The sequence below is a fragment of the Pagrus pagrus genome, assembly GCF_965226575.1.
Source record: "Pagrus pagrus genome assembly, chromosome: 20".
Taxonomy (NCBI): domain Eukaryota; kingdom Metazoa; phylum Chordata; class Actinopteri; order Spariformes; family Sparidae; genus Pagrus; species Pagrus pagrus.
Window position 1 is genome coordinate 19,228,843 of NC_140207.1, and position 25,741 is coordinate 19,254,583.

The window sequence follows — 25,741 nt, forward strand, 5'->3', positions numbered from 1 at the left end:
GGCAGTTTGGAGTCAAAGCTCATCGACACTGTCTCTTGATACTGTTAAAAATGGTTGGTGAGAATTTCTGTGCACCGGATCGTGCTTTACAGGTTGCAAGGGTACACAAAGTAGATGCATTTAGTGCATAGTACAGTGCTAAAAACAAATAGGCTGCGACCCTGAGCTGAACTAGTTGAGTGTGTGATAGTATGCCTAGTTAGCTGGAGAGATCAGCACACATATGGCTCGTTGATTATTGAAAAGTCTCTGGTGAACAAAGCAGTGCAGTTTCCATAGAGCTTATAATAGAGGAGAGGGCATTCTTTGGCAGTGCAGCGGGAGTCACAACAAACAACATTTTTAATGCTATTAAGCATCCTGTAATGTAATGCATGGTACAGTTGTTGGAGGCACCTTGGAAACTACAGTCTACACAAACTGCACAACTTTCTGCCCTTTTTGTAGTTAAATATAATGTCAACATGATATTTTAATGTAACGTTAATAGTCTTTTCTTTTTACATGGAAGAAAAAGGTCTTGAGAAATATCGGAAATGTCTCAATCGACCGTGGGGGTTCGTCCTTGTCTATGTTTAACTGACAGCAACTGGCAAATTGCAAGTGTTACACCACAGGGAACAAGACAAAGTCAGGTTTCCCACTCTTTTCTCGGGATCATTTTCCAGGACTTTTCCAGGACATTTTCAGTGATGATCTAGCTGGTACGATAAACAGGGAGCATGCCCATACACTAATGCGTTCCTCAATTAATCAATTTATAACTCCAATGCCTTTTTCTTTTGTGAATTACAGTGCATTATCCATGGCTGCCTGAACATCAATAACTGAATAGCATGAAGTAAGCAAGGGGTTGTTGAAAGTTTTGCTTTCATCAAGATCAATAGTTAATATACAAAAGAAAAATGAGACTCTTAAAACAACAACTGACTGGTTCATTTGAATTCATACCACTAATACTATATTGTTTTGTGTAGTTTTGGGGAGTTTCAATAATGTTTTCTATGACTTCTAAAACTGGTCAACTGTTTTCCAGATTTTCCAGGACACGTGATAACCGTGAAAGTAAACAAACTTGCACTGACGCCTAGGCAGCGTGTTCTTAGTGGTATTCAAGAGAACGGAGCAGACCGGCATCTAACTGGACTGAAGTGACATTTGAAGCCACGTTTGCATGGCGTTTAATGTGCTGCAGCCGAGCAGCTAATTAGCTGTCTAGCCTGCAAACTGATGTTAGCAGTGGAGGACACGTTTTCCTCTGTGAATGTTTGCGGTCTCGTTCAACAAGCTGACGGACATGATGTGTGTTCATGTTTGTAAAGTGGATAAGAAGGAGACTTGCGGAGGAAAACTCATGTGTGACTGCCTGCCTGCCATAGAACACTGATGTTACTGCTTAATGGAAGATAGATACAGTACCAATCGACAAGTTATAGCGAGCATTATCTGGCTATTTCAGGGGATTCATGTAAATATCACAGGAATTGCAAAACTGCAGACTCTGTAAATGCAGCACTTGAAGAATGATACAGCAGAGAACAGATCTATTACCTCAAGAAGAGTTCAAGTTGAGAGTAGAGGAAGCGTAGCAGGGCTCTGCGGGCCGTGACCTCAGCGTGACAGTCATTGACCACTTGTCCCTGGTCGCTCAGATACTCCCCGTTGATGCATTTGGTCCCCGTGGATAACGCCACCACCTGGGCGTGCCTCAGGTCCAGACCTGCTGAACAATAACACACAGACAAATGTTCTCCTTATTGTGCTTGTCATACAATCCGCTGACTACATTGATTCCTTAATTCATGAGCTTAATAGTAACCCTCAATTTTTTGATACCCAATGCATGTCCTTCCTCAGCTTTCTGTCTGTGGGAGGCATTTCATCATTATTAAGAAAGTCAAAGAAGGAGGAAGATAGACTCAGATTCCTTAGATTGCTAAAACTAACAACAAGAAACCAACAGCGAGGTGGCAGAAGGTGAAAAAGCCAGCGTGTTCTCAGACAATAAATGTAAAATATCTGTTTGTAATATATTTATACATAATCAATAAAGACTTGTTTTGGTAAAGGACACGAATAAATAAATACATGTTGGGTTTCAAGCACATGTTGGCATCAAAAAAACATAAAGAAGCCAGTAGAAGCCCAAGACAGCTTTCCTCTATCCCATTTTTGTGCTGAATTATATAAATAGTCTAATTTGTATGCTGCGGAGGCGTCATATCTTAAGTATTTTAGAAAATAGAGCTACAGTCGCCACAAGGCCTTCTCCAGAATAAATACTGAAATCTGGTTTTAAGAAATGCATCTTCCATCAATAGGGTCATGCTCTGCTTGCTGCCACTTTGCACCTGTGCACATTTTAACAGTTTGAGACATTGCCAACTTGGCCTGAGGAAGTAGTGAATAGACAAAGAAGTCCTGACACTACTTTGTAAAAAGCGATTTCATGTCATGCCAAGTAGCACAAAATAAAAGACAAATTAGTCTCTTTTGAAAAATATAAGACAAACTAAAAATAAAGTCAATGCAACCATTAACAGAGATGGAAGGATGTGAAACTAAACCACAAACTGAACTCGGTTGCGTCTCTCACTTGACCAAACAAGAGTTCCCTTTGCTCACATAGCGAAACGAAAATTAAAACATGAGAGGAGAACAGGGTGAAAAGGTCACTCTGACAGATAGCTTTGGGTTATTTCCATAACCACAGTTCTCTGAGTAGCATGAGTGAGCGTCTCTTCAGAAGCTCCTATCACACCACACCAGCCAGGATTAGCTGGATCCAAGGAGTGAGGGAGGGAAGAGACCCTCCACCACCTATAAACTCAGCTAGCACCACACCTTCTCATTCAATATTCAATGGATGTATAGCAACCTGAGCAGTCTTTCTCCTACACCAGTACATTTTACAAATACCTTTGGAGAACTAGATACAGAGTAGATCCTCTGAGAAGGAAGCCTGATTTGTCTTCTGTGGGTGTTATATGGAGATGCAAATAAAGGCATCCATTAAAATCAAATGAACCAAACACAAAGGCCTAGAAAACACAGCAGAGAACCAGACTTGCTCTCTGTATACAAGTAGGCTATCAGGTCTGCTGCCTCTTTCAACTGAGGGGAACTGGAGGTAGGTTGGACAGTCCAGGGGCATGCTTGCTGGAAAAAATATTTTCTTTATGTACAATGGACCCTTGGGCTGAAGGGCTGTCTGTTCCCGACTCAGCACGACACAGCCTGAGCAAATGTCTAGCATTGCACCACAGGAGTGATGATCCTTTGTAGACTTCACAGCCTTATCATCCCTCTTTTTTTACTATCTTGCATCTATGTGACAGCTGCAACAAAGATCAAGGTCCTGGAATGTTATTAAAGTCAAGAGGATGTCCTCATTGTGCGGCTGGACCATCAATGACTGACCTTGAGAAGGTACATTTCTAAACCAGGGAAAGAGGGTCAGCTACTGGGTAGGGGCTGTGGAAGTCGCAGCATCTGATATCGCTGTTTTGTTTTGTTGTTTCTGCGGTATCATAATTAATGTTGCTTCAGGACCATCACTGCAACTGACCAATCACCTTTTTGTAATGTCATAGCTATGAGACTTAGGAAAAAGACCCTAACCCTAACCAAAATATGCACAAAGGAGAAGTTGGCCCTTCTAACTTGTGATTAACATTGCGAAAAGGTCCATTTTAACCTAAATCATGACCCTTTCCTAAACCTATACATATGTTGTCTAAACCTAACCAAGTACTTGTGTTGCCTAAACCTAACCAAGTACTTGTGTTGTCTAAACCTAACCAAGTACATGTGTTGCCTAAATCTAACCAGGTGCTTGTGTTGCATAAACCTAACCAGGTACTTGTGTTGTCTAAACCTAACCATGTACTTATGTTGCCTAAACCTAACCAGGTACATGTGTTGTCTAAACCTAACCAGGTACATGTGTCGTCTAAACCTAACCATGTACTTATGTTGCATAACAGAACCAGGTACATGTGTTGTCTAAACCTAACCAGGTACATGTGTCGTCTAAACCTAACCATGTACTTATGTTGCATAACAGAACCAGGTACATGTGTTGTCTAAACCTAACCATGTACTTATGTTGCATAAACCTAACCAGGTACATGTGTTGTCTAAACCTAAACAGGTACTTGTGTTGTCTAAACCTAACCATGTACTTGCGTTGCCTAAACCTAACCAGGTACATATGTTGTCTAAACCTAACCAGGTACATGTGTCGTCTAAACCTAACCATGTACTTATGTTGCATAACAGAACCAGGTACATGTGTTGTCTAAACCTAACCAGGTACATGTGTCGTCTAAACCTAACCATGTACTTATGTTGCATAACAGAACCAGGTACATGTGTTGTCTAAACCTAACCATGTACTTATGTTGCATAAACCTAACCAGGTACATGTGTTGTCTAAACCTAAACAGGTACTTGTGTTGTCTAAACCTAACCATGTACTTGCGTTGCCTAAACCTAACCAGGTACATATGTTGTCTAAACCTAACCAAGTACTTGTGTTGCCTAAACCTAACCAAGTACTTGTGTTGCCTAAGCCTAACCATGTACTTGTGTTGCCGAAACCTAACCAAACTGCGACAGAACAATGAAAACAATAAATATTTTTTATTTATTGTTATTGTTTTATTTTTATAGTTTTGGTCAGTTGTGATGATGGTTGCGAAGCAAATTTTCATGTTGTAGGAACAACACCAACACAGCGATATCAGATAAACAGTGGAACCCATCACTGTATCATTGCAGTGAGAAATCAGTTTGTAGTGCCAGTCTTCACCTTGAAGAAGAACCGGCACAGTTGGTCAGCTTCTCCAAGAACTCAGTGGTGGATTGAGAGAGGAGCTTCTAACCCACCCATCTCACATAAGCAGCATAGTCAATGTGAGACATGAAGCGATCATAGATCACAAAGTCTCCTGTCTCCTGTTGTTTTTCTTTGAGAAAAAGACACTTTTGTCAGTGAAGATTCAGGCCAGTGCAGGGCCATGTGAGACCCCAACTGACTAACAGATAGACAGGGGTGGTGCAGAGGGGGAGAGGCTGGATCAGCACGTTAACAGCATGCCATTCCTTCCTTGGCTGCCACAAATCTCTCCCCATCGGCTCTGAAAGTCAGGCTTCGCTGGCTTCTGGCAGACCTGCAGGCATCGGCGGCCCGGCACATGAGCTTTTATCAGCCTCGGCCCAGATGGCACTGCGGCGTTAGAGTCCTGACACCTCCACTGATGAGGAATGGGAAGGAGGGCAAAGGAGGTAAAAGTTAGAGGAGGGAGGAGTGTGTGTGTGGGCAGTTGCGAAAAAAAAAAAGAGCATAGAGAAGAAAGGAAAGTCTAAGGTAGGGTGAAACAAGTTCAACTTGTACTGTTGAAACTACAGCAGAAAAAATGTATAATTTTTCGTATAAAATCTAATATTATATGAACTAAGGACTAATCAAAAGACAAGTTAATGGCACTGAAAATTGGGCTTGATGTACTCGGACTAGATTTCAAAACATACTTACAAAGTGCTTACTTGGAGCCATGGAATGGGACTAAAAACAGCATCAACCTATTACATTATTTTTCATCTCCTATTTTGTCCAGTTGACGGAAAATAATTACACTTGTTCTGAAGCATAATGAGTTAATCTGTCTTATTTCGTACAATGACAAATGAAAGTAATCACAATTCTTCATCATGTAGTTGAAGTAATTTTCCTGCTTTAACTTAAAACTGCATCACCTTTTAAGTTTTGGATTCTTTTCTAGCCACCTGGAGAATTGTAGTCCAATATTCACTCTCCTTTTGGCTCTGTTTTTGTTCTCCACCAGCTCCTGTGAAACATATCTGGCTCTTTAGTGGCAAAAAGCTCCATTATCTTTACTTCTACTTTCTAACATCTATTACTTGAGTCTCTCTTTCACACTCAACGCAAACTGAACAATGGAAAGTGGACATGGTGCTTGAACAGAAACGGGTCGGAAAGTATTTTCGTCCAGAACTTCGCAAGAAAAGGTTGCAAATTAGTGTGTCCACCCTTCTTTTTCCTTTTTCAAACTCAAGTGCTGTTTGAACAGAGACTAAACTATTTATGCACCTACGTCCGAAACTTCAATGCGGATTATAAAATTGCAACAGAAAAGGGGGTAAAGAATTAGCGTGTAAAAGTGTCATGTTTCCATAACAGCCGAGTGGAGTTGGAACCAATAAACACCTGTTGCTACTGGAGACTCATTTGACCCGGGAATGAATGCTGATGTTTTTTTCCTGTGTGAAAGGGGTGTCATACTGTATAGCAACACTTTACCTAAAAGACACTGCCGGTGTAGGAGGTGATTTTAATCTATATAAGAAATGGTAAGTGTGCTCTTGCCACGGTTGTTTTCAGCACTATTTGACACATTTCTGTATTCGCTTGGATTGAAGCTTTTTCTAAATTAAATGTTAAAGTATGTTCCAAAGCAACAAGTGTTGTAAGTGCTCTTGTGAGTCATCAGTACAATTTTGTCAATCGCATGTTTTACTAGCATTACATCTTCATCATCATGTGAAGTGATCGATCAAATGTGCCAACAGTTCAAACTATTAAAGCATCTTTTAGCACCTTTCGCCATAAATATCAGATAGGTCTAGAAAACCTTCTGTACTACTGCACAGAAAACATACAATATGTATTACTGAACAGTGCCATAAAAATCTCTATCATGAGGTCAACTACTAGAATTCCCTGTAAGCAATGCACCCCAATTCCTTCTCGGTGATAAAGCGAGTTCAAAAAGGTAACAGACTCTCCCAATTTCATTCTCCTGCTTTTCCTTGCCGTTCCACTTTGCGATTGTTTAGATCAATTTTGCAGTGGATAATTTCTGCTGCGCTGCTCACTAGCCTGGCATGAAATTGGCAGTGAGGTTGCCTTCAGTTTGCAGGAGGAGAGGAGAGGAGGAGGAGGAGGAGGAGAGATGAATGAGAGAGAGGTAGAAAGAGAGAGAGAGCCCCACAGGCAGTACGCTGTTTTTAAACCAGGAATAATCAGCTGCATCACAGAAATACAAAAAGAGAGGGTCAAAAGGAACAAGGTAGAGTAGAGTCGAAGGCCTTAGGCTCTCTTCACACACAAATACATCTGTTACTGGTGATTCAAAGATGTCACACCCCAGGATAACAGCACTGTCAAAAAGCATGCACATCACAAACTGAGACCTGGAAGTACTCGCTATTGCTACTGTTCACAACAGCACTATCAACGACCTTTTACAGGAAAAGCAAACGTAACTCGACTTTTGTCAGGTGAACACAGGTATTTATTTAACAGTATTTTGAGGCTGAACCCTAAGAAGATGGGAAAGTGAGTATGGGGTGTGGTTACAATCAAGCAAAATGGTACAATATCCTACCAAGAATTAAAGGGAACCTGTGCAGCCAAAAAGATGTGAGAAAACCACTCTCAAACTCAAATAAAGTAATATTACGAGCAATTTCTGAGGCCCAGTTGGCCACTTCAACTTATTTATATTATATTCAGCCATGGGGATTGTAGTTTCCTCTTGAGAGAAGCTCTTGTGGCAGATCCAGTCTGCACAGCTGCAGCCATCACAAAAGTGCTTGAGTCCTGTGGCATAGACATACTGCTTTCAAAATAAGGCAGCGAGGTAATTTTATTGGTCATGACTGATGTCAGCACCTGTGCCTAAATGTATTCTTCCAGCTGTGCCACAAAACTTTACTTTCTAATGACCAGACGTTGCTCTGAGGACTAAAGACTAAGGTGCATGTAAAATCCTTCGATATTTTTGCTGATCCTGTTTTTTTTCCCTTTCGTTAAAATGTAATGTTATTAATAAAAAAAAACCCCACAGAATATGTATTACCTCTGTGTGTCTGCTTAATGTTGCATTACTTCCACCCCACAACACCGGTTCACCACTTGTTCTGTCTGCACGGCCTCTCGCAACCAGGCTGCATCACACTACATTACACACTGCCGCAGCAGATTGTGAGCCAGTCGTTTAGGCTGTTAGACCAGACAGACTCACCCATGATTTAAGAGGCCAGGCCTCTGATTGAAGGGGCCGGGAAAACAAAATGCGAACCGCACCGCCACATGGTCAGTTGATAAAAGGGATAAATCCTCGGCAAAAAAACAAATGACATCTATCAAATGAAAAGCGAGGACTAAATTGAGAAGATGATCAGGAACCAGGGGGAGAGTCAAACAGTGAAATACAAACAAATGATATGACCATGAACTTTAAAGTGATCCACTCCAACAAGGCGACTGCAATCAACAGACACCACAAAGTCATTATCTGAATCCCTTTATTCTTTATGGTTATAAAACAGGGGAAAATGTTTCCTAATAAGCCACCCATTATCTCTGAGCCTCATAAAGCAGACATAAGACCATTTTCTTCTAAAGCAGAATGAGTGCTCAAGGTCAACTTTTAGTAAACTCATTTATATGCCATTTAGGTTGAGCTCCATAAATCCCATCTTTCATGTGTTTCTTTCATCACAAGTTGTTGGATGATTGCGCTGAATGTCATTCAATGCTTGTCATTTGAATGACAGAAAATCTCTGAAAATGCTCAGCTCTTGCATAGAAAAAAACCACAACAACAACTTGGCAAGAGTAGAGAAAACACCCTGTTGAATCTTTATTAGCAACCGCTCTGAACATATAAGGGTGTCTTTGTGAAACGCTGCTGAAGCTCTCAAATCTCTCTGTGCTGCAACACACCCCGATCACATCTCCGCTAATTTTTTTTTTTTTGCCTCTCAGCGAGCTGTTTTGCTGCTGCTTGTGATTACTGAACGTTAAAATTTGCAGCACCGGAAAACCAGATAAAGAGTAAAAGTAAAATCCCTATTTGAAAATGGATATGCAGACTAAGAACCGTGGCTTAACTGTCGTTTGTGATCAACTTGTTTGAAGCCCTTTGCTCTCATCTCTCTCTTTGAGCCCCTGAGGTATTTTTTCCCCACTCTGAGTCTCTTCACTCTGCTGAATAAAAGGCCTCAGAAGATCTTTCTCTCATCCCAACAAACAAGTAATAAAAAGGAGGAAAAGGAGGTTCTTTTTTAGCATTTTTCCATGTGGACGTCCCTGATTTTTCATGTCTCTGAGCACATCTGAACACTGTTTACCATCTCCAGGCACCCAATGCTATCTCAGATAGATTCAAATGAGATTTTCCACACTATTTGACAATGTGTGCTGGTGGTTTACTTTGGCGGTCGTCTCGCAACTCTCAGCCTGGTGGCGAGGCTAATCTCACTCAGGTTGCAGCTCAACTGTCTCGGCGGGACTCCAGCAAAGGGTTGGCGTGGGGGGGTTTGCTGTCTGTCTACGGTTCAAAGACGGACCTTGATTAATATTCTTGAGGCAAAGGCAGAGGCATGAGACACACAGAGAGACAGAGAGAAAGAGGGTGGAGGGGTGGGGCAGAACAGGACTCCCCAGCGTTCCTGTCAAGTTTGGTGTCTGACTGTACGGATGCCGGCCACCTCGACGCTGCTGCCGCTGCCGCCTCGCTGCGAATACTTGGCAGCCCAACGTCTGGATCTCTGAAGATAACGTGTGCTATTAATAAACAAACAGAAGCAATTACTGGGAGGCAGAGGAGAGGAGAGGGATTGGATTAGGTCAGGATGAGCGGCGGTCTCACTGAAGTCTAAACTGATGAGCTGCAGCACTCCAAAGACAGCAGAGATACCAATCCCTCCTCACTGACCCCTGCACTCCCACAGCCTGCAGCCACACGGGGAGATAACACCCCTCTGTGTGTGTGTGCGAGCATGGAATTTTGTTTGTGTGTCTGCACTCCACATGTGCAGATCTGTGTGTATTTGTGGATGTGTGGTCATATTGGTTTTTAAAAAGCGAAGGCCCTGTGCTTTGGAAAATAACGTCCACTGTATGTTTTTTGGTTGAACACTGCTGTTTATTGTCATTTTGGTTTCTATTTCTTGGGGTTATGGCTTGTTTTTGGTGAGTTGGTGACACAAGTTGACATCTGCCAAGCTGGGTGAGCCCAATGTACAATATATGTTGTATGAGTTTTAGTCATTAGGCCTTGCAGTGTGGATCTCTGACAGGTGACACCATTCTCTAGCCCTGACCTAAACTCATCCAAGCAAGGAGCAGACACTCAGAGCAGCTTGACCACCCCCTTATATCTACATTGTATCTGGGTAAACTACAACGGCTGGCCCCTCTAGCGTAAGGGGAACCATCTAAATGCAATGGCCCACTCAGTTGTCCAGTCACTATCGCTGCATATACATTTTCCCCATGTTTTTTAAAGAACCAATAGTTAGCAACCCCTCTGTTATGAGAAGCTTTGCATGAACCATGCTCCTTCACTTGTCTTACTAAAGAAAAAATAAAAATGGTTTCAAGATGAAGTTGTGTGTAAGCATGTAGACAGGTTTACAGGTTCATCAGGTGAGCACCTTCTCAATAACTGGTGTTTCATTGCGTTGGATCCACAACATGCACTTGCACCCACACACTCAAATGCAAGCAATATTCACTTGTTTCTGTTGCATCGTCAGCTAACATCATCAGTTAATAACGTGTTAGCTAACAACAAGCTACTTAGCATTTGGCCTAGCCCACCAAACACACTCCTCAGCCATCTCACCCTAGTAAGCAACACTAAAACTTCAGCTAAGGGCAACGACTAGCAAAGCCATCTATTTACATGGTACGCTCATGGATCTAGAACTGGATACAGCGTTGGAGGCAGGGCTCACTTTGTTCCTATGATAGGGTGACCAGATGTTCACAGATGGAGCTGTCTCTTGAAATGTCCAAATTTTTAATTGTGCATTAAAAGACAGGGAGGAACGATATTTTATGTGGCAAGAAAGAGCGGGCAGCAGAGCCTGAACGTCAGAGCAGTTGACATCTCTATAACTGCTTCATATCAACAACAGCTAACAATGTCAATCTAATAACATGTTAGGCTCGCTAACACCAACAACACAACAATAGCTAACAATGCCCCTCTAATAACATGTTAGGATAGCTAACATCAAATGAACAACAGCTGTTTTGGGGTCTGATTTAACTTAGTTTTATGTGAGTTTGTATGGATCTGTCTGTTTTCACGTGCGCTTGTGTAGGAGGCCAAATGTAATATGCAAAACAAACACCACGCACGGAGGATAAATAAAGCATTAAAGTTAAATGTGTGGTAATAACTCATCGTTTCGTGCAGCAGGGGAACAGCAGTGTGGAGCTTCCTCCTTCTCACTGTTCCTTCGGCGTGTCACTTGGCTGGGTTTCAGATTAAGTTTTAAGCTGATCTAGTTACGATTTCCACTGTGGCATCTGGAAACTCCTGTCAAAGCTGCCTGAGCACAGCAAGTCCAGCATGCAGTGGGGATGACTGACACTCACTACCATGTCTCATTCTCCTCAGAGACTCTGAATAGTCAATAATTCATCAGGAAGGTATACTCTCCTGCACGAATGTAAGGTACAGCACGCAGTGGAAACTCTCTCCCTCCTCCCACCGTCAGTTTATCATTTCTCTCTCAATCTAGAACTCCTTCCTCTTCCCCTCTCTCTCTTTAGCTCCCTCCCTCTCTCTATATATATTGCACCACTTCAATAATTCAAAGTGATATATAAAAGTCAATGAAATTTGCCATACCTCGGGTCATTACGATGCCTGCCAGGGATTTGTGTCGAGCGTGCGCAGGACTGCAGCCGCCCACCAGCGACCGGTACTTCTCCCTCACCAAGTGGAATATTGAATCGGCAAAGTCCTGAAAAACACAATCGCTCCCTTAATTTCTACTAGACACAATCTATAGAGACTGACTTCATTTCGCTGGATAACTTTCCACTTCCCTGATCTGTTCAGGTAAGACAGTGAGTTTTTGAAAGATTGGGCCGAAGGCCAACTTACCTGTTTAGAGCACATATAGAAATCAGCAATCAATATTCGTCATTACAGTGAAGTTTTCCAAAACTAAATAAGGTTTCAGTCATGACAGTTTGTTTATGTTATTGCATACTGTATGTTAATAAAGTTTTATAGCTCATATAGCCAAGACTGCTCTTGGAACTATTTGAGGTGAGATATTCATCTTTTCCTCCACTGTGTGAGTGTATTCTGCACACAGTCTGCCTTTAGGAAACACTTCCTACTTCCATATGTACAGGGCAAGTACACCCCTGATACTCACCAAGCACCAAACTGCAAGTGTCCTGCTATCACTCAACATATAGTGTACACTTAAGTCTCTATGGGGACACATACAGTGGATTTAGTGTTAACATTCTCATCACTTAAAGGTTGAGTTGACCAAAGGAGCATAAACTGTGTCGTCTGTATATGTCATGGATATCGTGTATTTCTTTTTCAGTATGAAGTTTGAAAGATGGTGGTATTCACAAGGCATGGAGGGTCTGAGGACAGATGCTACTGAATTACACTATGGGAAATGTAGTAAACAACATTTTTTGGGAGCTTGATCCATACAAGAGACTAAAAGTGAGGATGACTAGACCACTGATGCTCACATTCTGACAATCCTTTATTTATTCTGTCTCTTGTGACTACCCCTTAATAAAGAAAAGAAAACAACCAGTCAAATGAGGTTTTTTCAGAGTTGAAAAAGCCTTAAAATGTTCAACCTGGGAGGGCAGTGAAACGTTGCTTTTCAGAATAATTAATTACCATGAAAAAGCCACAAGAAAAGCAACAGTGGCTTGAACCCTCATGTAATCAAAGTCGTATTGTGAGTGCAGAATACACAGAAATAATAACGGTTACACTATGATTATGACGAGACCGCACTAGGAAGAAACTGTTTCCTATTTAACCATGTGCTAACGGATTGGCCTATTGCTGCCAAGTTTTCGCTGGCATTGTCTGACCGTGTGGTGTGAATCACATTGTGAAAAGATGAAATGTATTTCTAATCGGAGCATTTCTGGCATCGACATCAATAGAACCATTGTTAGGAGAATGGTTACTCATCGGCGTAAAAAAAGGAGTTTTTGGGTGCCTCTGTCATTGCCATCAGTCACTAAACTTGGGTAAGCGGGTACGATCTCCCGCAATAAGTGTGTTTTAAACTATGCTGAACAGCAATATTAGATTATTTTATATCTGTTGGATCAAGTATCTGCTACGTGACTCCATAGACATGCAGGAGATGAACTAAAGGCAAGCTTGTTCTTTCTAGGCTTTGTCCGAGGAGAGTGCTTCAATGCAATAGGTAGCCTGGTATGTTTTATATATTTATACATACACCATCTGTCACATTTTTGAAGACTCTCTGAAATCTTTAGTCTCCTTTGTACTGGAAGAACAGTGCTCCAGTTTTGTGCTGTAAACAAGCTCTCTTTGAGCCACGAAGCAACCCAGAGGATTTACCACCGATTTGTCCAAATCTTTCACATTATAAAATGCAGACTGTTACGAAGTATGAACAGAACTCAGAACAATACTTCTAAACACAAATCCACTGAATCCACACTGTTCAACAGATCATATCCACGCCTCTCCAAACCTTTAATGCTCATTACTCTAGTGGTAATTAAGGGCTTAGTCTCTGAGCGGCCTTCACGCCAACTGTAGAGCATAAATGGATCACCGGGAGATGGCAACAGAGTGGCAGCAGAGTGGGCCTTTTGGACAGATTGAGCCCCCAGTAGCTAAAAGGAGATCAACAGATGCCACACTGACGGACGTGTAGAGTGAGAAAGGAGGAGATTAAGGGTGAAAAAAAGGGAGCAAGAGGGAGCGAGCGACTGAATTAGTGAGCATATTGCACATTATAGCCCTCGTCGGGGCTGTGAAATATTCTCACAGTTGGAACTGGCGGTCGAGGTGCTCGCAGCCTGTGATGTGGTGGGTGGTGTGTGTGTGTGCCATGTGTGTGTAAGCACATGCACATATTGCTGCTCTGACACTGGTGTCAGACTGAAACAGAAAAGAAGCGGCGAGGTGTTGTGAAAAAGTAAATGGTGAATAACTTTTAGCAGTTTGTTTCAGGAGGTGCAATGATGCCTGGTCGAGCTCTATAAAAGTAGCATGACAGGTCACTGCTGAGATGGACGTAGCTCTCTTGGACAACTGGCAGGCAAGACAAGGTGAAGAAAAGGTATTTTTCTGAACTTTTCCGTGTTGTTTACTTTATGCTTGAATAACCAATCCTGTTTAAGAGCATGTTTGTCGGGTGCGGCTCATGTTACAGGGCAATGAACAGAAAATTCAAGTGGACAGGTCTTCAGTGGATTTGTTGAAAAAAACTCAGAGGTCAATTTATGCTGCACAAACATTTACCCTTTGTAAAAAGGGAATATTTTCATATTATGGAGCTTCAGTCTATCACAGACTCAGGACAGAAGTGATTCAATAGCAGCAAAACAGATTTTAAATTCCCTCTTCTAGATTCCCTTATGCTAATGCCATTCAAGCTAGCTAACTAACTGAGCCAACGTTATTTTACAAATGCTGTCTCTGGCCCACTCTTTCAATGTTATCAGATGATTCCTTTTAAATCTGGGGGCATGTGACACACATAAACAAACATTTCTTTTTAATAGGTCTGGGTTTCAGACTGGACAGCGCGTCTGGGTCCAGACACATATGTTTATATAGAAGACCTAGATACCAGATGGAAAGATGAGAATTGCTCGTCTGGCGCATATACCCCAAAAGTTTTCTTGCTTCCGAGTTTACTTCCTGGTTATGCAGCACACTGAATCTGTGCAGTGCAGTGTGCAGCTAGGCGACCTGACCAAAGAGGGACGGCCACCTCACCCGCTGCAAATCACCCACTGGGTATGACCCTGCTTTTTGACAGTCAAGTTCGGCTATAGTCAGTTCCAGTATTGTTAGATAGGTAGGAGGATGTACAACTATAATTGGTTGCCATATCTTGATAAATTGCCTGATGTTGTCATGTAGGATTTGTGTCCATTTCTGCAAAGGCAGTATTCTTACAACCCTTCATACGAGTCATCCACCGAGGGAGCATTTTTTAGAAATCCACATTTTAACCATGTCTTAACAAATTTCCATGGCAACAATTTTGATAGACTGCTCTTTATTTGTTCATCAATGCCAAACATTTGCTAGTTTCAGCTTCTAACGTGAAGGTTTCTCTTTCTCTGTTTTATGTCATTTTGAATGGTATATTTTGGCTTATTGATTTTTGATGGGCCAAAACAAGACATCTAAACATGTCACCTCAGAAATTGTGGATTATCTTTCTTTAATCATCAGCCCCTTTTACACAGCCTGTTCAAGACTGTTGCACCTTTATACCACCTCTCCGTTTGCATATGAAGTACCAAGGCGTAACAGGGGATCATTATTGTTTTCCCTCTGAGCTGGCAGATGAGGTAGTAACAGCGCTAAGATCAACGTGTGTAAAAAGAGCAAGCCGTAGAGGCAGCAGGACGGAAAGAAGAAAAAAGTCTGCAAAATTGGGCAGGAAACGAGATCCAGAAACTCCTTACTCTCTGAGCAGAGGACGAGATCAACAACCATGTAACAGTAGAGACAGTAAATGATTACAGTAAATGATTGTTAAATCCATGTTCTGCCATTGTTTAGAAAGTGCTGCCCAACGTCTATTTAAAATGTTACACTATATGCTGATGATGTTGAGTCACATGTCTTTTGCCAGCATGCTATCTAAAAATAATGACACGCTGTGCTGTCATTATGCCGCCATTGTTCTATTCAGTGCAAATAAACAAAGAAGGGCCTTCGTTGCTGCAGTATTGCGTGATCTCTTGGTAAAAAGGGCTATATTGATTTAAAAAATCTGTCTATGAAGTGAGAGCCCTCTACCTCTTTAAAGTCAACTTTTCAGGAATGTAAGAAAAACCTTGTTGAGAAAAGCTTTGTTTTGAGATTATACACTGGATTTCATCAGCCCAAACGTTGCAGGATCTTTTGATTCGCTCGCAGCACGAGTTACAAAAATGTGGAAAGAAAAAAATAACATGCCTTGTTCCTTGTACCTGAAAGTGACATCCAATTAATTCTAACAGAATCCTGCTTGGCTTGGCAGCGTCAGCTGGTGTCGGTCACAGTCTGAACCCCGAGTCAAGTCCTCCATCCCTCCTAAAGGCCTTTTCATTGATGACATTACAGAGGTGAGAGAAGGTGGCAGCTCAGAAAGGCCCAGAGAGCAAAGGTGGAATAGACCCTGGCACACGGCCCAGCTTTTTGTCCCTCCCTCATGCTTCCTCCTCCTCCTCCTCTCCTTTTGTTCTCCCTCCTCTCTTCCCCTTCACACTTCCTCGTCTGCTCTCCCCATCTTTATTAGTCTAACTCCTCAGATTCCGGCCTCGCCTTTCATTCCTCCTCTTCTCCCTTTAACCAACCTGCCTCCTCCTCCTTCTTCATTGTCAGGTTTCCTTTCCCTCTCTCATGCTGGTGTGTGATAGAGGGCAGTGATGTGCCAGCGCTAAGAAGCCAACAGTGAGTCAGAGCCTATAATTTCCTCATCCTGTGAGCCAGAGTGGAGGAAACAACATAATCTACATCACCTGACAGAAAAAAGGAAAATAGGCTGTGATTTGACAGCAGTGGTTCCCTTCATGACAAATAAACATCTTACACTTTCTCTGTTTATATGAGCTAATATCTAAATACATACATCTGCCTGTACCCGCATTTCTCACAGTTTCCCCTATCATTTTTCTTAACATACGCGCACGCACACTCTTTCCTCAGTGGGAGAGTTGAGTGCCACCTTCAGTGTGGGCCTAATGTGGCAGAAAAATGGGGCCAAGGATCTTGCTCCTCAGTCAGACAGAACATCAGCCCGACCTGCCACACAGCGAGAAGAGCGGCCGGCATGTGGCTGGCTGGCTGGCTTCCTCTTGGATGAGCATCAAGGTTAACGCTGCTCCATATAGCCACATTTGGGAATTTGGCTTTCAAAATCTGTTTCAGGTAACTGATGTAAGCTCCACTCGGAATACGTCTCAGGTAGAAAGTGCTCAGAGCAGAAACTGCTGCGGTGGCTGTTGTGTTACTCACCCCACCTGGTGTCTTTCCTGCATTAGTTCTGACCAATTTACTCAGAAACTCCTCTGGGCCTCCTCAGGTGGAAGAAACAAGCAGCAGTGGTTATTTGGTAACTGCTACAGCTGCAAGATTTACTGCGGCAATGCCATAATCAGCCTTAATAAAGAAGAGGTGTTACAGAACATTTAAACTGATCCGCTGACTTTTGACCCCATTTACACTTTTCTCATAGTGTAAATAAACAGGTGGGATAGGTCTACAGCGAAACACTGAAATACATGAGAACATATGCTCATACAGAGGATACACACCGAGGTGTGATCTGTTATCTGATCCCAGATTATTTGTACAACTGATCGGTATGGGTGAGGTTTGAGTGAGAGCTGATAAAACTTTAATATTGTTCGTATTTCATAGATTTGATCATCAAATCATTTGCGTGTTTGTTTCAGTGTATGGAAAGTTACTAGCTAGAAGTCATTGCTAACATTTAAACGTTGTAATTAGACTACTGCTGAAATTATTTCTCTTCCACATGCATTAGAATACAAATGGGTAATTTCTGCACCTAAATAAACAATAAAATCCATTCTGTCAACGTACAAACTTAATTACTGCAATAGCATAACACATAATCCAAGTTCAAATTTGCCAATGATGCTACAAACACTGATAAGCGTCATCATTTCCAAAAAAGTTTCTGAAAATGGTCAGTTTTCGGTGACCAGTTATGTGTGCACAGAAGGCCCAAACGCATAGAAAGAGCTTCATTCTAAGAAATACCTGTGGACAAGGCCTAAGAATGAGGATTTACAGCCTGTTACCATGGAAAACACCTGTTCCTGTTAAGTGATGGGATGCACAGAAGTCGTGCCCATGGTATGATGAGGGCGAGGAATGAGGTGGATACAGAATCGATGTAAGGAAACGGAAGAAAAGAGATGAAAATGTATTAAAGGCAACAAGGCAAAGAAGAAGCCACGAGTTGAAAATGGGAAAAATATATAAATACCACTGTGAACACGGTCTGACTCACTGGATGTAGACTGTTGGTCTACGCCAGCCGACTGTGTAATGTCGATAATCATTTTAGTTTCAAAAGTTTGCGACTCCCACCGTTTGCCTAACAATGGTTTGACCCAATGTTCGTTAGCAGAGTTATGGCGCTGCTCTCGGTGTACCCCTTAGGAATTGCTTTTGTCATGCATCAGATTTTTGCCCTTGGGTGAGCTAAAAGAGCTAAAAGACGCCATGGAAGCCCTTAGAACGGGCGGGAAACTGCAGAGTCAGGGACTAATTCAATGCAGTTACTTTTTACAACAATACGACTTTTTCTTCGTCTAGTTGCGTGATGTTGTGAATATAGAGGCTTTAAGTTGGGTTGTGCTGTAAGTTTCTGGTCATCAAAATATTTTCCAGAACCCACAGAACAACATTTAAAGTAATGATAAGGATCTTAAATGCGTCACTGTACTATTTTGCTCAACTTTCCTTCATTTTTTTTATCCGTCCATCAATCCATCCATCCATCCATCCATTCTAGCTATGCATCTTTTTTCCTTCTCTCCCCCTCCCCAGCCGTTTGTGCACGTAGACAGTTCGGCATCTATCTCCAAGGTAATGTGGAATGTCACCAACAATCCTCCTGCTGCCTTCCCTCTGAAGTCAATATTGGGCCAGAAACACAAAATGTCAACGGGGAAAATTTTCCCCGCTGCTGCCTGACCTAGAAGTGTGTGCATGCTGGTAGGAGTGAAGATATGAGTGTGTGTGTGTGTGTGTGTGTGTGTGTGTGTGTGTGTATGTGTGTTGTGAGGAAGGGAAAATGTTTGATTGTATAATTTATTGTTTAGCACGAAGGGAAGTGATGCCTGCAGATTTAATGATTACAGTTTGAGGTCTTCCATATGCCATCGTATATTGTACCTGAGTGTAAAACTGAGGCAGCCATGTTGATTGTGAGTGTCCATGTGTGTCACTGTGTTCAGGGTAGAAGGGGGTGGATGTGGGTTTGATTTTACCCCACCCTCAGGAAAACACACACACACACACACACACACACACACACACACACACACACACACGCCTTAACCCACCACCCTCACCACCTTATCACCCGCCTGCAGAGCAGCCCAGGCAGCATAAAAACGGGGCCATGTCTTATATTTCTTTATAGAGGTATTTAACAATTCATTCTCCCGAGTTTTAATAGTGTCTGCCCTCTGCCTAGATATCTTCCCCCGTACACCACCACCGGCCCACCCTTCCCTCTCCCGGTCCCCTCGCCTGACGCCAAGCATGAGTCTTTTGAAAATGGATATCTATTCATTTGGTGGAAACTTTGCCTCTGGGGGCTTTTTTAGATTCTCAAAAAGCCAGACTCCTCGCGGCGAGACAGATTTCCCTCTTGTTTGTTCTCCATATGACACATGGCATCTCTCTCACTCCTAAATCTTTTGCTCCCCTCTGTCCTCCAGATCTGTGTTACAAGAGGAAACAATAAAACAAAATAAGACACGTCAGTGATCATACTCAGCGGTTCTACTGTCGTCTTGTCCTTTTATTGACAGTAAAAGATGCTGTTGTGTCATGTGATAACAGAATGCGACCCAGAGACGTTGAACTGTGTACAAATTTGGAGAGCGCTGTGAAACACTCCAGCACCTCGCCTCTAACTACATCCAACCTTTTCTTGTGTGATGGCCAGATGGCCCTGCAGCCCATGGAACAGATTTCTCTCAGTGTGCGTGTTTGTGTGTCAAACTTTTCGCCTGAACAGCGGGGCCTTGTCAGTCAGATCAGACAGCCGGCCTGCACCATGCTGCCGCCATCATCATAAGAAGAGGTTTTTCCCTTTCAAACCACAAGCTTGATGTTAGCGAGCAAGAACAAAGGCAGATGAAGGGGCACAAGAGACAGAACAAGTGACAGAGATTGTGCAATTGATCTGTCTTTGCCACAGCGCGCCCAGCCTTCTATCCCCGGTGCGTGTGAGGAGGGGGAGATGGGATGCTGCACCACAGGTTCTCGTCAGCAAAGCAAAGCTCAAGCAGAGATTCCTCATTAGGCCTGAAAAGGTAGAAAGCAAGACGAGCGTGGTGCATGTGGTAAGGATCAGAGTCAGGGATAAGCTGCCACAAGAATGATAGCCTCACCAAAAAACCAAGGACACCACTTCCTAGTGGTGATGCTAAACATAGAAGTAGATCATTATTTAGTTCCTATTCCTCACTTGGGGTTACCATCAATCCCTATGGCCCAGTTCTTCTGTAAGAAACCTTTCTAACAGTAAAGCAAAATACACAACGAAGAACCACAGCTTTGAATATACAACGAGATCTTCAGCCACGCTAGCAGCATGGCTCTAGGGATGGTAAAGTCATTGGGTCCAATACTTTTGTCCAGGCTGAAAAAGCTCAAGAACTATTGGATTGATTGTTATGACATTTTGTGGAGACACTCATGGTCCCCATAGGATGAATTCTGATTCTTTGACTATTCCTCTGACATCACCAGAGACATCAATGTCATTTCACTTACCTAGTGAAATATCTCAACATCTATGTGATGGATTGGAAGCGCCTGGCCTTTTCCAAACAGTTTTGGTGACTTCCCACATGGTTCTCTGTGACAAACCATCTGGCACGTTAGGTTACTTAAAGGCGTGGCTAACTTCTTACTGACAGGGTAACTACCACGTCACTACCAGGTGGCAATGACTACCACGGTGTGTTTACAGGTTCTCAGTGAGTTCCAATCAGGACGTCCACCCCAGCTCCACCCTCTCGTCCAAATATGGTCACTTCTTGCTTCAAAAAAACAAAACGTTGATGACAAAAATGACACATTTGAGGCTTCAAAACAGAAGCCCATAAACCAATTGATGAGGTCATGGTGGGGTTAAGTATGAATTGTCAGCTAACGCACAATTCTGTAACAAACATGATAGATTGAATGAAGTACTGTAAAAGTAGTCACAGGAGATGCATTCGAGACAATTTCACTATTTCACAATTTAACTTGAACTTCAGTCACGACTAACTTCATATGTCCCCTGATTGGTTACATCTGCTCAGAGCCACTAAGGCTCTTAAGCCTAAATCCAAACATTAATTTGGGAAATGAAACCCCAACATTCAAAGCCAAAACGAAGCGAAGCCACTGAAACATAACCACCAACCCGCAGATGTTAAGCACGACTGACTCTAAAACTCATTATCAATCTAAATTCTCTTCATCTGATCAAACAAGCACAGCCAGTTATGACAACAATACACGCTATCAGGTCCTGGCCCATGTTTGGCGCCATGTTTGTTGTGGTTGTAACCTGGTAACTGTGCCAGCCAATTTCCCACATAACCTTCACCAGCCCCCCTCCGCATGGATTTTCTGCGGTTCAGCCGAGAAGGCAACAGCAAACAGAAACAAATGTGAATTTGTGGGTCTCAGACATGAGACACAGTCAGAGCTACAATGTTCAGCCTATAAGCTCATATACGTCAAAAGGTCTGGGTTATGTCTCTATAGGGAAATATATCGTTTGTTTGTCAAGAGAACACTCATTTGCTGAGTGTTCAGGTCAGGCTTTCCATCACTCGAAGCAAGAAACTGATAAATGCGTACATTTTCAAGGCCTTTAAAGAAAAGCCTGGCTGATGAGGAAAATAGCAGGTTAGGCTTCTAGCATTTTTCTTTCTTCTGCTGGTCGGTGTTCAATTTATTTTTCAATTTTGTAGATAAATACAAGTTATTTGAAACCATCCACAGCAGGCACGGTAAACTAACAGAGAAATAATGAATAATGATGACGGTGATTTCATATCCAGTCGGTAAGAGAAGTATGTTTTACAATTTTGTCTCTTATGATACCAAGTTTCCCATTTAAACCTGTAATTTATAGATTTGACTGTATTAAAGAACCAGTGTGTAGGATTTGGTAGCATCTTGCTGTGAGGTTGCAGATTGCAACCAACTGAACACCCCTCCAATCACCTTGCCTTTTCCAAGCCTTTAACAGAAACATGGTGGGGCTGCTTAAAACACGAAAGGGCCTCTGTGGAGCCGGATATTTTTTTGGCATCACAACTAACTGGCTATGTAGATGTAAAAGGCTCATCTGAGCTCATAAAAAAGCCCAATTATTATTTTCAGGGTGATTATACACTAATGAAAACATAATTATGAATATCATATGCCGAGAGATCCCCCTAAAATCCTACACATTGGACCTTTTATGCAATAATTACTGTAATTAACATTACCGAGAAATTAGGGATGCAATTATGCTGCATTTTCCTCCCAGGCTATGTATGTAAAAGTTGCTAGACGCAGTATTAATTGTTGTAAATCTGCGTGATGATGCACCACAGGGCTGCTCCTAGACCTCCCAAGAAATCGCTTTATTCACTTCTGCTTTACTTGACAGTTCACAGTTTAAATTGACTGGATAGACTAACATCCTGTTCCTCAATCTGTCTTTAAAATATGCACAGGGCAGAAGAAATGAGCGAGTGAGAGGAGGAAAAGAAAAAAAAAAAAGGTTCAGGGTGACATCGGTTGAAGCGCGTCTAAGTCGTTTTGGTATAAATCCCCTCTGATTAACCTCCACGGTGGAGATAAAAGCAGCGATATGCCTGAAACGACTTAATAATGTCAGGCACAGTGTAAAACACACACCAGCGGCTTTATACATTATGCACCAAAGGCCAGCAGAGGGACTCCTGCGAAAAGATAACATGACCTACCCCCGGGAGAGATGGAGAGAAGGGGAAGAGAGAGGGAAGGAAGGAGAGAGGAGATGAACAGGCAGCCACTTCGAGAGGCTGGATGGAGACAGAGGAGGAAATGAGAGGGTCAGCAATGAGGATTTAACAAGAGTCTATCAACTACAGTACGTAGTTGACTAAGGGAGGATGGAGGAGGAGGAGGAGGAGGAGGCCACTCCAAAGGCCCCTGAGGGCTGTTCACACAACTCCCATTAATCTGCACATGATTCAGCAGAGAGAGCGAAGAGACACCAACCTCTGTGGTCCGCTAGATCATCACACACCACAAACTGGAGTGTGGCAGCCTAAGAGATTTATTAGCCACTTTGAAGGGACAAGCATTAAACAAGTGTTTATCAACTGCAACTAATAGTCACAAAAAGATCAACAGATACGAATATATGGAGATTTCCTGTGTGAGTCTGCTGAGTTGATTACAATCCATGATTTATTGCTGAAACCAGGTAACCATATATCAACACCTGTTTATTAACACTAGAGTAATGTGACTTTTTAAAGTCAGTGATATCACCAGAAGTGAATATTTGGGCATTTCCGAGATCTTTAATTTGCATGCCTCAACAATTAACAGGGAAAAGAAGATGTAAGGAGGATGTAGTGCAGGCTCTCATCAGAAATCTGTCACGTTGTCAGGTGTGAACATATGGTGTTAAGTTTTTTACAATAAGAATGTGTTAGAGGCACTTTATGTTATTAGACCTCCTGTTATATGAAGCAGTTTTCCCAGCTTATAGTAGCCACTAATTAACAGAAAGATTTTTGCAGATAACCGATATGTCTGACGGTATATGCACATATTTCCTCTACCTAAATGCAGAGAAGTCTCTTCTTTAATGTAATTATCATGTGAGACATTCATGCTTTTCAAAATCTACATATTCACGGGGCAAAATAAGAACCCTTCTTAGGCGATGACTTGTGTAGTGGGCGCAAAATTAAAGCATCATCTCATCTCATCTTTTTGCCGATGAAATACTTCATTTTAAAGTCTTGAATACGGATGATGGTGTTTTCATTGTGCGTCCCCGACAGAAATATATTGAGAAGCAAATACACAACAAAACACGAAGAAGTAGCCTACTTGATGGACAAGTGCAGATCACATCAGGGCCAAAGTTACTGTGCTTGAGTCAGTTTTAACAGCTGCGTACACATCACACAGGCTTTCTGCTAAAGTCATCTTTTTCTAACTCGTTCAATTGAGGAACTACCTTTAATAAACCCTGTACAATATATTGTCATCGCAATGTGCACGTGTGCAATAGTCACATCGCAGGACATGCAACGACAAATAGGGCAAATTTACTTTTAAATAGTGAAAGTTGCCGGCAACCATTTTTCATTTGGATATTATTTGAGGCCAGATGGAACGTGTCCCAAAGGCAAATTACAGGCTGGTGTAGCCACTCCTTAAACCAGGTTGACGCAGGTTTTACTCCAGGGTTTATATGGTCACTAAATATAGCACCCCCACACCGCGCTAGCAGGGTTTTTTAAAGTCATATATGTGAAATAAATTGAAAATCATAATAAAATAATACCCACTAGCTGTGGTCAGATACTGACACTATCATACCAGAGGTATGGGACTTTGAGTTTTTAATAAAGCCACATATTGGCATGATGTGAACATGATATGTGTGCTCACAGATTTTCAGTCCGACACTGTTCTCGGTCTCCCGACAGAGAATTTCTGTCTGGAATCTGTAATATTTTACGCTGGCCAGAGCAGAGCCACAGAAATAATAACAACAACCAAACAGTGTTTGCTGTTTCGACATGTGGAGAAGCTGCAGCGACGGCTTGAAAACATTCGGGAGGACGGCGGGATCTCACATCGCCTTTCATGTCTTAAAAGAGCCGAGCCATTCAAATGGCTCCTCTGAAGCGCTGCGATGGCTCCCTCCAAAGGCTGGGCGATTGTGACGGCCTCCACCCAGACGCGGCGACCGCGCCTCCATCTCTGCTGCTCTTGAAGATACCGCTGTGGCTCTTTTGGCGGGCTCGACCCTGGCAATCAGCGAGACTTCAAACCCCGGCGCCACCCTTTGAACGGTGCTCATGAACGTCTGTTGCCAAGCACCGCTTTCCCCTCGGCGTGGAGATTAGAGATGCAGACGAGGGGAAACACTGGCGCTTTCAGATGCCTCTCTGTCTCCTTGTCAAGCCTTGCCTGCAACATAATGTACTGTCAAGGGTACAATGTGCTGCTAATACCAGTGTAGAAATACAGCAAACTCACTACTGTTCACAATTATCAGGACACGATCATGCCCAACTTAAATGATGCCAACATTAATAAACAGTACTATTCTGCAAGAGTTAAATAAGTTTATCTTATTAGGGTTAACAGTGCAAATACTTGGAAGTATCTCAAATGTCCTGGCTGAGTTTTTGGTTCTGTCTTTCAAGAAAAATAATAGTTTTTTATGATGGAGTATGAGTCTATTTGACACCTTCAGCTGGGTTTTTTTCAGTACATTCCCTTCTGAAGGAGTCATTTATCCAGCGTCCTTCCCTCTGCTGGTGACTAAGTGCAGACCAGACTCTGTGTCATGTCTGTGGGTGCTGCTGTGGCCAAAAGGCCTTACAGCCAGCCATACATCATCAGATATTGATACGGCTGCACCACAGCGCCATGGCTGACATTTGATTCATAGCTGTGGGTGCTCTTTTTGAATTCCTAACAGTCAACAAGGGATCATGGGGAAATGTCAATGTTGTGTTGGTTTGGGGCGCCTCGATGACATGAGGCAGACCGGTAGGAATAATGGAGGCGGCCTGGACAGGTAGCTAACTTTGTCTCAAGCTAATGGCCCTTTGGCGTGTGGCTTTGTTTGTGTTTCTGGAGGCAGGATTTAACATAGACTTTATACATTTCATCAAAGTTCAATTCTGTTTGTCAGCTTTGTTCCAGTTAATCCT

The 25,741-nt window shown here is 42.5% G+C and overlaps 1 protein-coding gene across 1 annotated transcript in view; it reads right to left on the reverse strand.

Moving 5' to 3' along the window:
• Positions 1–25,741, reverse strand: part of adarb2 (adenosine deaminase RNA specific B2 (inactive)) — a 179,461-nt gene that overhangs the window by 23,299 nt on the left and 130,421 nt on the right. The window contains exons 4-5 of the mRNA XM_084340911.1: positions 11,679–11,793; positions 1,552–1,720 (exon numbers count right to left, since the gene is read on the reverse strand). Of these exons, the coding sequence (XP_084197037.1) occupies positions 1,552–1,720; positions 11,679–11,793 (284 nt within the window). The remainder of the gene's footprint in view (positions 1–1,551; positions 1,721–11,678; positions 11,794–25,741) is intronic.